This window comes from Amphiura filiformis, chromosome 7 (assembly GCF_039555335.1).
Source record: "Amphiura filiformis chromosome 7, Afil_fr2py, whole genome shotgun sequence".
Lineage (NCBI taxonomy): Eukaryota > Metazoa > Echinodermata > Ophiuroidea > Amphilepidida > Amphiuridae > Amphiura > Amphiura filiformis.
Window position 1 is genome coordinate 47811835 of NC_092634.1, and position 15179 is coordinate 47827013.

General features: G+C 37.3%; 2 protein-coding genes across 2 annotated transcripts; one reads left to right on the plus strand and one right to left on the minus strand.

Annotated features, from left to right (window-relative positions):
* The first annotated feature begins 408 nt into the window (after nt 1-408).
* Nucleotides 409-2995, plus strand: LOC140157901 (mitogen-activated protein kinase kinase kinase 9-like). The gene is made up of 2 exons (XM_072181148.1): nt 409-1201; nt 2106-2995. Exons 1-2 carry the CDS (start codon nt 409-411, stop codon nt 2993-2995), a joined length of 1683 nt encoding a protein of 560 aa, XP_072037249.1.
* An 8020-nt stretch (nt 2996-11015) lies between these two features.
* Nucleotides 11016-14023, minus strand: LOC140157902 (receptor-type tyrosine-protein phosphatase alpha-like). Its single transcript, XM_072181149.1, has 5 exons — nt 13952-14023; nt 13376-13501; nt 12593-12756; nt 11763-11898; nt 11016-11093 (listed from the first exon to the last, which is right to left on the minus strand). The coding sequence occupies exons 1-5, from the start codon at nt 14021-14023 to the stop codon at nt 11016-11018; spliced, it is 576 nt and encodes a 191-aa protein (XP_072037250.1).
* Nucleotides 14024-15179: the final 1156 nt, after the last annotated feature.

The window sequence follows — 15179 nt, forward strand, 5'->3', positions numbered from 1 at the left end:
CGACACGACTTCATGGCTAAAATGGAAAACATAGGTAAACATATTGAATTTATTTCAAAGGCAGACTTACCTATATTTATATCTATCTATCTATTAATACAATCTTTTTTAAAGGTTCCTTGCATTTCTCAGGTATATTGAGCAGTGTAAAGTTCTTTTTTATTTTATCGCGGACACGTGTTTTAGGGTACTTTTGTGCCATATGCTGGTACATTTTAATGAAGATACGCTAAATTATCCCGTTATATGCACCTACTTATATTATAAACGACTCTCTTCAGACACATTATTTCTTAAGTAGGATAAGGGGCAATCTAGTTGTATATCTATGGGCAAGGTGCAGCCCACTAAGATGATAATCGGTATATTTTATCTTTCAGTATCTTTCAGAATGAGCTATAAGAAACAATGGAACGCAAAGTAGACTTCTCCAACCTTCAGTTTCACGAGTCTCTGGGTGAAGGCGGCTTCGGATCGGTTAATCGTGTAACCTTCAAAACACCCTATAACGGATATACGGAGGCGGCAGCAAAGAGCGTTGTTGATTTTAGGAAAGAAGAAGTTGAAATACTTGCCAAACTTTCTCATCCTCACGTGATTCGCTTGATAGGATTTTATCAGAATGGTCCGGTCAAGATCATCCTTCTTGAGTACGCGACTCGTGGATCCCTTCATGGCTATCTATCAGATGAATCAAGACCCTTACCAGATGACCTGAAGCGAAAATGGATACGGGAAGCAGCACTCGGGAAGCAGTACCTTCATGCAAATAAGTGTTTACACAGAGACATTAAAGCAAATAATTGTTTGCTATTTGAAGATAACATCTTGAAACTGTGTGATTTTGGACTTGCCAGAGAGACCGATCATTCAGTAACTATGTCCAGCCAGAAAGGGACATATCAATACATGGCTCCAGAGCTGATAAATACATCCGACAGCAATCTAGCATTTTACTCCAGATATGCAGATATTTATGCGTATGGGATGTTGGTACTTGAAATATGTACGCGTAAACGACCCTTCCATGGAATGGAGTATGCGTATGTTGTCTTTCAAGTAGGCGAGGGCAAGTTACAACCTACTATTCCGCAGGATTGCCCCACTGATCTTGCTGTCTTGATGAGACAATGTTGGCATCATCATCCAAGACAACGCCCGACCATCGACCGAGTATTGGAGGTTATGGAATATATGCCAGGTACTAATATCCTACATTAATTGTTGTTGTTCATCATGTTAATGTTATTGTTGCTTAATATTTTTTGCATTGGCCACTGATGTTATTATATAATTACAAAACTTTAAGGATATCTTCATTTGGTTATCTTCACGTGTATCAAGTAAAAAAGAGCTGTCTGAAAATTAACCATATCCAAAACAATAGGATGGGCAATAAAATATTTTAGTTAATTAATCTAAGCTTTTATTCCTTGCAAAATAATCCCCAAAAGCAAATTCGTGGTTTATAATATTATGTTAGCACTCACCAGCACATTTTAATCCTTTCCATCGACGTTGACCACCGTGCACCACTAACGGACGTTGACGTAGTCCGCGTTTCTTTCCGAAGGCGTCTGGGAATTATATAGAGATGTGTAATAATAATGCATATACGCAGGGGGAGTGAATTTTCAAATTGTCTGCCAAAAATCGGGCGCCCTCCGTACGACGTGCCACCCCAAAACATTTGGACCTCTTTTTGACGTGTAAAAAATATTGTAACCCTTTATACGTGCCAGATTTTTGGGAACTGAAGTTTACAACTTTACATTATCTTATTATGTAGAGCGACATGTAATGGACATTTTTGCATTGAATATGTTCCTGCTACTTTTTACGCCTTTTAGGTCGTAATATCGAAAAGGTACCACAAAAGTCTGTGCCATAAATCGCTTGCCCACTTTTGACATGCCAGGAACCCGGCCAGGAAATGCTTGCTCTCTCTGAAACTGCTCCCCTATAATTCACAGGGAGAGAGGGAAAGGAAAAGATGAATTGCAGTTTGATAGATACCGATATAAATCTATAATCATAATGTGTGACGATTTTCCTTTCACCTCTCTCTCCATTCCTTAATTTCTCTTTCATCCGTTTACCTGCAGTATCGGACGAAACTTCATCTCATCAATCGCCATCGAACAGATCAAAAGATTTCCATAGAGATGAAGCCATGATAACAACTCAGCCTCTGCAAGACCCCATGAAAGCTAAGAGAATAGCATGCTGTCCGAATGGCGACATAGTGATCGGTGCTGAGAGTGAGGTCTACATACTAGGCGGATCGGGCAATCGAGAAACACGGGTTACAGCATCAGTAACGCCGCGTATTTGGAGCATAGCTGTCTCTCCACAAGGTCATATCTTAACTGTCGACGGAACCAGGAAGGCGAAGGTATTCGACGAGAGATGGACATTCTCCCACGATATCTCTACTTTGATGGGCGACGAGGATCCTAGATCGCAAGTTGAACCGACTTGCATGACCGTAGATAAGGAAGGCCGTATATTAGTGGGGGATTTCTGGAAGGACATTCTAACTGTGCATTCATTTCCTGATGGTGAGGTTATGATTAAGATCAAGTGTCGTATACATTCAATTCATAGCACTATAGCGGTGAACAGCAGAAGTCAAATCCTGCAGCACTTTCGCTCACACGGTTCTGTATACAGTCAAGTCGCTGCAATAGATTACCTAGGTCATGAGGTGTTCAGCTTCACACCCAAAATAGATGAGGATCTTAGCATAGGTAATAACGTCAGACCACGGGGAATAGTTTGTGACGAATATGACAATATATACACCATCATGAAAGCGTCGAAGGGATTCAAAAGTTTTGAGAATACAGGCCACTTGCACAAGTACAGCCCTACGGGAGGGTTTCTGGGATGTTTAGCCAAAGGTTTATATAAACCGAGTGGTTTGGCAATAACCACGGATGGTTCAGCTTTAAAAATTGCTGACCATAACTCAATACTCACTTACAGTTTGTGAACGTGTCCCGGGGAACGTGTAGGCTACTTGCTCAATCAAAAATTATGTTACATATGTGGTATGGCTGGCATAGAAGAATCGTGCAAGTGGCAAGAGGGTCTTCATAACAAAGAATTCAAATGATCAACCTATCATATCCTAGATTACCAAAGGGACATTTGAAACATGTAAATAGGGGTGCGGGTGTGATAGGAATACTATAAAGCAATATAATGTCCAAGCAACCGAAGATTTCAATGATTAAAGTACATAATTATTAAAATAATACTTTGTAAAAGCAACATTATTTTACCCCGAATTTGAATATATCCAAAATAATATGAGACAAACATTGCAAACAATAAATAGTATAATTTGGTAAGAAAAATGTACGGGCGTATGAGAGAGGAAGAGATCTAAAGATTGGAGACTGTATTTATTAATCATCAAGATATCTTATACCAATTTGTTTGGTGTATATTATAATATAATTATTAACCTTGCATAAAAATATTGCATATATATCGTAAAGATAATGACAGGCGGTATGAATATTATGCAATTTATTGTGAAATGGATATCATAAAGAGTATTTAGAAATTCAACCAAAAATGTTTGTATAATAATATGATTACTTTATTAACATGTAACTTTTGAAACAATGTCAATTGAGGTTATCCCAGAAAATGTTTTACCAAAACAATATTCTCAATTGATCATGAAGCTTTTACTCTTAACATCTTTAAATAAATGATAAAATAAATGTTCGTATTTATACAGCGCCTTTCACATTTGCACATGACCAAAGCGCTTTACATTTATTCCGCTGTCATTAGAATATTTCAGCTGCAATACAATGCCCAAGGCCTGCTCAAACCTTTTGGCGGCGCTCAATTGACAATATTCATAACAGCTCCCATTTCACCCCTGGGTAGAGAGAGGCAAGTAAGATAAAGCGCCTTGTCCAAAAGAGCACGGCACGATGGCACAGCCGGGGCTCGAACTTGCAATCCATCGATTACAAGGCAGAGCCAGTACCGCCATAGTGCCCCCTCTTTCACCAAATTTCAGATTGACTAGTCTTAACTAAAAACTTTCCTCATACTGACGAGCTCCAAACACTAGAAAACAAAATAATAAAAATCGCGGGACGCGGCAATGGCAAAACACCGCCCCCTATAGTCAGTATAATGCAAAGGGACGGTCACAAGTTCTAGTTACATGTGTTCGTCAGTATGACGTAACCACAACCATCTCTAAAGTAATTCTAAATTACAAATCAGGTGTTTTCTGCTCTAACCGCTCCATCTATATACAATTATTTTACTAGAGTAGGTTGAAAAACATTCATACATATTGGTTCAAGATCTTGTTATGTTGCTGAATATAATACGTTTCACATAACTCTTGTGAGTCATTATTTGTGGTGTATTACAAGGATTAATATTGGGCACAGTACTGTTTATAAGTTATGTAAAGGATATGATTCATAAATGTACGTCATTTATTGTACTTTGAATATAGCTATATACTCACATTAATTATTGAAGCCAAAGAACCAGTTATTTAAACTGGTTTAAAATAGTTAATTACAGAATGTAAATTAGAGTGATATAGCAATTAATACACCCAAAATAAAATCAACGAAGCAAGCTGTTACACAAAACCTTGGACTATACAATTGGAATACAAAAGGAACATTACACGATCAACAACTATTGGTTTATAACAAGCTGAAACATTAACCAGATCTTAAAATATATCACAAATAAATAGACCATTTCAAAAAGTCACTATATACAGAATATACGTCACTATTGTGTTAAATTATATATTCTAATTGAAGATATGTACATATACTCTAGAATACTCTAGGATGTATATATTTCTATATAGTCATTTTACTAATGAGCTCTCTACCACTGTATTTTAAAGCTTACATTACGAAACGTTATGAAGTAAATAAGTACCAGACATGATAATATTTACGATTTCAATTTAGAGTAGAAAAATACACGCCATTAGAAGTTATAAATTAAACAATGTTACCTCTTCGTACCTTAAAATTAGTAAAAAGACTTACATAACCAATCTAAACTATTAAACACTATCTAAAATACCATTTTGGAGAGTCGTTTTCTTGTTTTTTAGTTGCTATTTAATTTATGCAATACGCCTTATTGCTCTTTATTGTTTTGAAAGTATAATTTTGTTTCACGGAAAGGTCCTTATTGGCCATCCAGTCTTATACTTAATGATATTCTTTTTTTTAAAAATATTATTATCTTGATGTTGTACGTTATTTTTATGTACTTTTGAAGAGAAGACAAACGAAGGGGGAGGGGAGAGGGGGGAGGGGTCATGACCTTTATTTAACCCGACCTTTAATTTTTTTCAAAACGTTTTTACCAAATGCAAATATAACCTGTTTTCAAACGTTTTTTTTTGTGTCTGTTGGGGGCCATAATAACATTAATGTAGTTTTACCATTATTCTAATTTTACATTGTTACATTGCATGATAGATAATTGAATGCAGTTTTTGCATAACCCGGATAATATGGCTTGACGCCACAGTTCCCGGGACCACCGTAGGTGGCATGCCACGACTAAAGCTCTGACGGAACACATTAATTACTTTCATATGCACAAACCTGGTAATGGTTAAAAATGGCCCAGAAATCTATGATATAGGCACACTTTTGACATTGTAGCCCATGGAATGCCTTACTTGGGTTTCAAAAGGATTGGATACGCTGATAAATACACGAAATAGCATATATCTGGGCCAAAAAGTGCATTTAACAAAAAGATCTAACCCCCCCTGTGACGTATACGGATAACGTGATTTACGTCATAGAGCACAAATTTGGTGACATCACATGTTTTGTCGCCGACCGCAGAGTTTGATCACATGACCAATTTGATTTGACCTGAGAGTACTAATTGATTGATTTGACCCTCAAACAGCTGATCAGCAGCACGAACGTCAACACGAGAGCTCGAGAGTAGGTTGTTCGATTCCCGGGGTTCGATTGAACCAATTTTCAACGTCTATTTGGTCATTTTGAACACCTTTTCCTGTAAGAAAACTATCAAGACGAGTAAGTAAGTACTTAACGAACTGATTTCTGTTGATATCTTGGTGATTTTGTCGACAGGTCCATCTAAAATCCCGTCTCATCGTCTGGTCTAAAATCCATGCTTGGCAATGCATGTATTGTCATCCATGGTTAAAGTACGGTATACATTTTCATTGCATGCACGCATCATTGATAGGTACTGTACGTACTGATTCTGATGATGGTATGGCGTGGGATCTGTTATTAAAGTTTTTAAAAATACAAAGTTAATACACTTCCTGAAGTCTTCCTCGAAGAGACCGTATACCGTAGTACATGTATAATTAAATTATAGCGGTGTGCGATCAAAAGCTGAGAGCTTGAGAGCAAATACATGATTATTTAGGGAATTGATTTTGGGTAAACTATAATATTTTGCAATATAACAAATTTCCATGGCATCCCCGGCTGCCCCGCTTGCTACGGCCCTGGGTGAGAGGATGCATTCCCTGTATGGGCAATGCATCCTCTCACCACCATAATTCTTCATCAACAACAGTCCTTTCTCCAACCACAGGAACATAACACAAAATTATGTGCAACATCAAAACAGTTCAAGACACATACCGGTACATTAAAATCCTTTCAGCATGCCTTCAACAAACACTGCATGTAGCCAAACTAATTGTACCTGATGATTTTGCTAACACCTTCACCTTTTATTGTCCAACACTATCATTAACCTGTAACCCATACCCCAAATCTTCATATCAAAATGATGTTTTATAGGCCTATAGATTTCATTTCATTTCAATCTTCTATACATGTACAGGTAGCCCCCTTCATCTGGCCAGACGCAACACGTGGCATCTATCTCTAGTTCCGAAAAACTCTGGATAACATTAATACAGTCTTACCACAACCTAAGTTATATTGCATGGGAACTGCGCCCAACTGGGAAGTCCATGAAAAAATACCGTAAATTTCCATTTACAAGCATATGCTTCTAAGTGAGTGTTTTTCTTTGATGAAAGAGACGAAAGGTAGACACCCTGCATGAAAGTAATATTTGAAGTTTGAACAATTATATTCGATACAGGCGGCTGTACAAATATGTATTATAGTATTAAAGACCATTCTATTGTAATGTTTTTGTGGAGGGTGTCTGCTTTTTGTCTCTTTCGTAAAAAAACAAACCACTCACTTGGAGGCATGTATGCTTGAAAATGGAATTCTGCGGTATTCATATTCAGTTTGCATCCAAAACATCAATGCATAATAATTCAATGTGAAAGGTAGCTTAAAATATGATAATCAAAACTACTGAGAAGTATACGACGGCGCATGCCCTAAATACGAAATGGTTGAACTTGAATACTATGGCATCAATGTAGACTCACCATAACATGGACTCTGTTGCTTGAGAGAGTAAGGTACAGTTAGTTTTACAACAACCAATGGTTACAATAACATAGTAGTTTTTAGCAAGATCCGGATTACATTTGCTCTATTCAAATCTTTACCTCATTAAAGGGACATGTAAGATTTCACAACAATTGCGCCCTCAATGTTGGTCAAAGTCCAGGTTTTAACATGTACGCAACGTTGTCGATAATCAGCTCCTGAAATACTTAAACTTAATTCAGTGTTTTTCATGCAAAATTTCACGATATTGTATCAAAGTTCCGGATCCGGAAATTCCGCAACACAGTTTAAAAGCAGATAAGCTTAAGGGGTGGGGTATGAACGTTTGGACAGTATTTATTGTGGGACATTATAGCACATCAGACATATCGAATTGCATTCTGTATACGAAGAATGTCATTCTGATGTCAAATAATTTTGATTTTTTGAAATTCGCAATTTAATACACATTTCATGGCAAATCATTAAAAATTGATATTTTTTATATTTAACAGTACTTGAAGTAAACTTTATAAATCTGATGATTTATAGTTAAAGTGTATGTAGGTGGGATGAAAAGCCGACGATCAATTGAAAATTTGGACCTTTCGTATTGAAGATTTGGATTTTTTTTCCCAAAACACCAAAAAAAAAATAGGTCTTTTGGGGAAAAAATCCATATCTTTAATATGAAAGGTCAAAATTTTCAATTGATCGTCGGCTTTTCCTCCTGCTACATACACTTTAAGAATATATCATTAGATTTATATAATTTACGAGGACTGTTTTATATCAAAAATTTGAAAAATATCAAATTTTTATAATTTGTCATAAAATTTGTATTATATTGTGATTTTCAAAAATGAAAATTATTTGATATCAGAAAGACATGCTTCGTATTCAGAATGCAATTGATAGGTCTAAAGGTGCTCTCATGTCCCACAAAAAATACTGTCGAAACGCAATAAACGCTCATTTTAGAACCCTTAACGCGGTGCTCACAATATATCTCTTCTTTTCAGTATTACATATCTCTAAATAATTACTGCTCAGTTAGCCCTTCAATCTATCAAAATAAGGAGTGTTCAGAAATACTCTGGTGGGGGGACTGGAAAATATGTAGGGGGGTCAAACAATTTTGGGTGTATGAACAGGGGGGGTTAAAAAGTTTTTCGGCACGTAGAGGGGGGGGGGTAAAATTTCGCGCGCTGTGCGAGCAGATGCTCCCATATTGAACCAGAACAAAAGTGCATTTGAACCAGTATTAAAAATTGTCGTCTATAACTTAATTTTGAGGTTTGTGTCAGTTCTTTCTGGTCAGCTCTTTAAATCACTAAAAACTGCAATATCTTTGCTCTTCTTTAGTGTTGACAATTTTACAATAATGTTTCATGTAGTACAGATTATTCATTTATTATCACTGATATATACAACTAAATCATGTTGCATTACAATTATAGGCGGAGGAAGCTTGGAGAACCAGGGTACACGTCCTCCCCCTAATTTTTAAATCCTTAAAAAGAAAAAAAAAGCAATAATTGCCATGTGCAACTTTTTTTAGCACATCGAAAAGCACCATGTTAGGGTAAAATTGCACAATTTTGCACAATTTAATAGCAAAACACACCATTTCGGCAGTAATGTAGACAGGGGGCGGAAGGGCCCCTGACAAAAAATGAAAGAGAAAAGTGCCCCTCTGACAAAAAATGAAAGAGAAAATCTGGAGGGCAAAGAAAAGGAGCAAGGAGACCCTTTTCCATATAATTCAACGTGATCATGGGTTAAAATAGTGTGAAATACAAAATGTTTGTACGCTGTGTGCGCACATTGTCACAATAAAGGCATTTTCATCCCATCATGGGCGAAATACACAATTTTTGCACGCGTTTGGTCCCAATAAAGCCTTTTTTTGAAGCTCTAATACATGTACAGTCTCTCTAAAAAACAAAACCGGTATATGTATTTGCAACGGCAATTTATTTTCTCGTCTGTGCCCCTGACATTTTATTCAACCCCCGACCAAGAAAACTGGCTACGCCCCTGTATTTTGGGCTAAAATAGTCTTGTTTTTGCACGCTTCGCCGCAACAAAAAGTCCCAGTAAACATAGGCGTAAATCCCGGGGGGATGGCACATTCAATCATCCCCCCAATGTTGACGCCTGTATGTGTGTTTCTGACCAAATTAAGCTCATATTGGGCTATTTTAGCCCCCAGAGTACAAATTCTTGGGCGCTTCGCGCGTATGTAATCCACTTTTACATCAAATTTCATTCGTTTAGCTTCTAAATGGCAAAATTTTAGCGTGCTACTTTAAAACATTTCCACAATTCCACATATTTTATACCAATGACATGCGTACAATTTCATTGCACTTGAATACAAATTTTAGTATCATTAATGCCATTTGAATGGTAGTAGAGTTGAATTAGTAGAATGGTACATTACCGTATGGGGGGGGGCCATAATAGTTTTGCACCTATATGAGGGGGGGTCAAAAAAGTTTCAGGTCCATTAAGAGGGGGGGGTGAAAAAAGTTTTGGGTTCGCGAAGAGGGGGGGTTAAAAAATTTTTCGACATGAAAAAAAAGATTTTCCAGTCCCCCCACCAAAGTATTTCTGAACACTCCCTAAGCCCCTTTAAATATCAACGCCTATTGTAACGTATTCCACAACCATGAAATATGAGTCGAGAAAGATGAGACGTAAATCAAGTTTCGAATTTAACATAAGGAGTTACTAAATATAATATATGCCGTTACTAACAAATTTGAGATGTTCCACGCATCCAGATACCTCATTTGGCCTTGCCCAGAGTGTCCACGACCTACCAATAGGAATGCATAGTTAAATGTATTTTCACCAGGATACTCTCTTAATATTCCGATTAAATATTCAATAAATAGGTTGCCAATTACAGTTGGAGACAAATCGTTTTTGACTGAATATTCAGTCGAATGATTTGAATTTTCAATGATTCTCAATCTTTTAGCGATTGAAGTTTGCACATGCAATCAAATTTGTTTTGTGGGCAACCGAAGTTATTATTTCCAATTGAAAAAAAAATGATAATACTCACTCTAAAAAGATCTCAAAATCTCATTCCAAACTTATGCCATTTGGGAATATATAGGAGTAACCGTTTATTAGATGGTGAAATCAGAATAAGAGTCAATCCAAATATCAATTTTAATCCATTTAGATTGATTTCTATCGTCAACCTTTAAAATATTGAAGAACAGAGCGACATGAAAACGTCATAAAAATCCTCTATACTGGTACTGACTGCTGAGTATGCTACGATCATTAGGGCCAAGTAAATTTTGTCGGGCCCATTTGGCCTTTGAAAAGTCAAATCCTAGGGCCCATTGGATCTTACAGGGGTCAAACATTTCCGGTCAATAAAGTCACTCTTCACGAAGTCTTTAAATCTTCAAAAATAGAATCCTAACAAAGCTGATATTTTTCAAGTGTAACAGTGACGATGATTATAGATATGCAGATGTGGACCATGTGGACCTCAGCAGTGCCATGTGAACGTCTACTATCAGCGGGATGTTTCGGATTTATACCTACTTCTTACAATTGTACATTTTCGTACGTTGCGAAGGATCTCAAATATGCACGGGCAGATTCGTAACAGAAGACATACTGCTCCTGTAAAGAAAACAGTTCATACCATCGTGAGTTTCGCATACGGACGAATTGCGATCATATAAACCGCCCCTATATAACTCGTGAAGTGCGTAACGCGATTCGCCGAGCGCGGAGAGCGACCATGGCCAAAATGTTAATGTAACCCTCCCATACAGTAAGTGTAACGGTTTATAGTTACTTGGGCTAGTCAGTGTGATAAAATATGACGAGATAACTGGATACATATATATTTTTTATATATTTCCATATTGATAACCATTTCTAAAATAGTTCCTGTATGTTTTGCTTGCCCACCTCATTTCACATGACAAAGAAACACCAACATTAGGCCGACTACCATTTAAAAATGCGAATTAAAATAAGCTGAAACTTTCGTCTTTGTTAAAAAATATATATATTAAGGAAACTGAATATAAAGGGGAGTTTTACTGCGTCAACTGTTTTGACATGTGACTTTTTCGGCGCACGTTTGTCTCATGGAGTGCTCATAATTCTTTGGTGGGGAGGGGTGGGGGTGGAAAAGTTGGAACCTCGGACATCATAATGTTTTGATTTCCCTAAAAAAGGGTGATTTTTTATCCCCCTTTTTATGGTCTTAATTTTTTTTGATCCCTCTTCATGTCTTAAAAATAAACCAGAGAATAAACGTATTGAGTGGTATATACATACTTTTGAGCCAAGCATTTCGTAGCGAAAACGTTTGAGTCGTTTTACTGCTTGGAATACGTTCAAGTGTTGTGTCTCCTTCATTTCGTCAATGACAGACTTGACGGCACAGAAAACACTGCAACGACTGACGCCATCTCTATAATAATATGTAACAAAACAAATAAATCAATGGCGATTTGGTAGTTTAGAGCATCTTGCGAATGTTAGTAAACAGGAGTGTCATTTTCAATAATTATCCGCAACTACGGTAATCCAGAGCCATTGGTCAATGCTATAGGTGTATAGCAACATCTCAGAACCATTTTTGTTCACTTATTCATAGACTACCTGATGAAAAATGCAACCGAGACTATCGAATCTTATGTACTAACAAACCTTCGCCAGTCAAGTCGATACCAAGCTAAGATTATAAATGATCTGGATTTTACTGACGATACGTGCAACAGTAGGCGTAGCAGAACATCTGGGTCTCATCAACACTAACAGCGTACCCAAAATGAGTGCACGACAGTCAACTGCAAAACACAGCCGCTGCCAACACTTCAAGTGTATGGAGAGCCTATCAAGCATGTATCCAACTTTTAAAAAATGTGGCACCCAGCCTCTCATCAATCTAGTAAGGTAACTTAAACTTCGCTTCCTCGGACGCATCTTGAGAATGCCCTGTAGAAGGTGTGCTCAGGACCCGGGACCAGTACAATGGACAAGCTATCTGACTTATATACAGAAGCTCTTGAGGATAGCGACTACGATTTACAACTAGATGCTATTGTCTTGATTGTGGTACCCATGTTTATGTTAAACTAGTAGTACAGTATTCGGTGACTTACAAACAAACAACTGCAATTTTCTGATCTTCGGTGTCACTCGGGTTATTGTCTGTCACATGTTTGATCTTGGTGACGAGATTAACAAACGAATCTGATGAGTGAGGGATATTGCTATCACTCTTCCAGCCTTTGTACTGGAAATGTTTGATCTGTAGAGCATCATCCTGGTGAAGAAGAATTAGAACATACGGTATTTGTTAAATCATAATATTATCCAAATATTCTTATTGACAAACATACAAAATGCTCATGCCATACCTGGATTAGTGACTCAAGCTCGTTTAGCATGTTTTGTCATTATTAATTCTGCATTTTTATGCGGATGACCTTAAACCAATCACAACGAGTAAAAAGCCGAATAACAAAGTCAATTTGGTTCTTAGAATAAGGTATAGATATATGCCAAAATTGCACATTTGCGTTTGGATCAATTTTTGGATTTTTCTTATCTTTGAAGTCAAAGTAAACATGTGCAACACCCATTTGAGAGTCAGTGCCCATAGCAGAAAGTATTCAACTATGTTTCGGTGCAAGCACAATGCATAGCTTATTATTGTTCATCGTATTAGGGATGAAATCAAAATCCGACCCGATTGGCCGGCGGTTACCGGCGATTGAACAGCGTCCAAGTGCTTAGAATAATAGAAACCGGCTCTAAACGGACGAAACCGGCGGTCGACCGCATGGTCGAGTTTTGATTCCATCTCTGACAGATGCTTGTAAAAAGTTACACCATATGTGACCTGCTTCCACAAAATGAGCCTAAAATTGTTGCAACATTACCTTGTTGGTCTGGTAAAGACGCAATGTAGTTTCAGTAATATTGTCGTCTTCTTGTTCATAGACGTACTCCACAGTGAAATGACCGTATACTGCTGACCCTTCACGAGGAATATAGATTCCACAGCTCTGAAAATTAGAAGAGTAATCATAGCAACAATATTTATTAGAGATGATCCGCACTATTTGCTAATGTGCACTGCTTTTAAAACACGGAAATGGGTTTATGACCTAGTGTGACCTGGCTTTTTACGCGATAAACGGGGCGCGCGAGTTGGCAAGTGCCGATATCGATTTCAACTGCATATTCGAGCGTGTGTGAAATAAAACATCTCATTCGCTGAGCAAGCTCCGTCGCATAACATGGTTTTTTTTTCACGCATAATCATGACGCGCGCGTCGGCGAGTGCGACTGGACTCTGATGGTATAGAGCTATCTTTAGGATACCAATACTACAGTATTGACAAAGATGGTCGTCTTTTAAACTATGACCTTTGTTATAAAAGAGTAAGATGATGTCCTTTCAAAACCTTCAACCACGAAACTGAAAGTGACCTAAATAAGGCTTAATTGTTTACATCTTCAACCTGGTCAGGATCATTGAGAGCAACTATAACTGAGCACTGGTAGTCATAAATCATACACCACATATCACAAACGGTCTCTGGAAGGGGTACTTGCGTTGTTATGTAGGCACTGTCTATGCGATATCCCTGTGATGTGAAAAAAGGTAAATTGGTGAAAATGTAAGAAATCAGCAGGTGAAACAAATCAAGACGGCAACAATTAAGATTTCTGACAAATTGTCTGAGTCACTAATCCAAGTATGGCATGAGCATTTTGTATGTTTGTAAATAAGAATATTTGGATAATATTGTGACTTAACAAAATATGTTCTAATTCTTTTTCACCAGAATGATGCTCGACATATCAAACATTTCCAGTACAAAGGCTGGAAGAGTGGTAGTAATATTCCTGACTCACCAGATTCGTTTGCTTATCTCGTCACCAAGATCAATTTTTAAAAATATTTGTTCAAAAAATGAAAAAAAAAAAAAAAACTAATTTCAACTATCAGAAATATTTTCATTTTGTCACAATTAAAGCACCTTGAATTATGTCTTGTTTTATACAAGGTATTTTAGTTCATCAAAGTACATTACAATAGTATGAAGATCACAATTTTTAGGGAGATCGAGGGCCTCCCCTTGCAAAATCTTGCAAAATACCTATAGCGACATACGCGACATACGCTACATATATTAGATACAGTAATAAACGAGATTATACCTACATTGCCGAATGATGCGTTGATGTAATTGCTTTGGCTTTCGTCATCACCAGTTACCATTAGATATGGGCGACAAAAATCAGCTACAAATGATACAAAAATATATAGATATATGAGTTCTAATTGTCTATAAAAGTATATATTTTATGTGAAAATTAGTTTTTGTCTTATGTTAATTCCTTTTTGTTCATAGTAAACACACAAATGGTCTGCATTTGCATAAAAAGTACTCCCCACATATACCTACCCTACCCATACCATACACACCAGCATACCTCTTGTATTACGTATATTTACGAGGACCTGAAAAATGACGAACATTTTAAAGTCCGTACCAAGCGAACCACGTTAGAGGGGTTTCGAAGACGCGTATCTTTGCGACCTTCATCGTGTACGAGGTCCTCGTTGTGTAGGTGTGTTGTTCAGTTGGTGTCCTCGGAAGAAATGCGAGGCAAACGCTCACGCACAAACACCACAATCATAATCTACCTCGTACATACATACACCCACCCTCC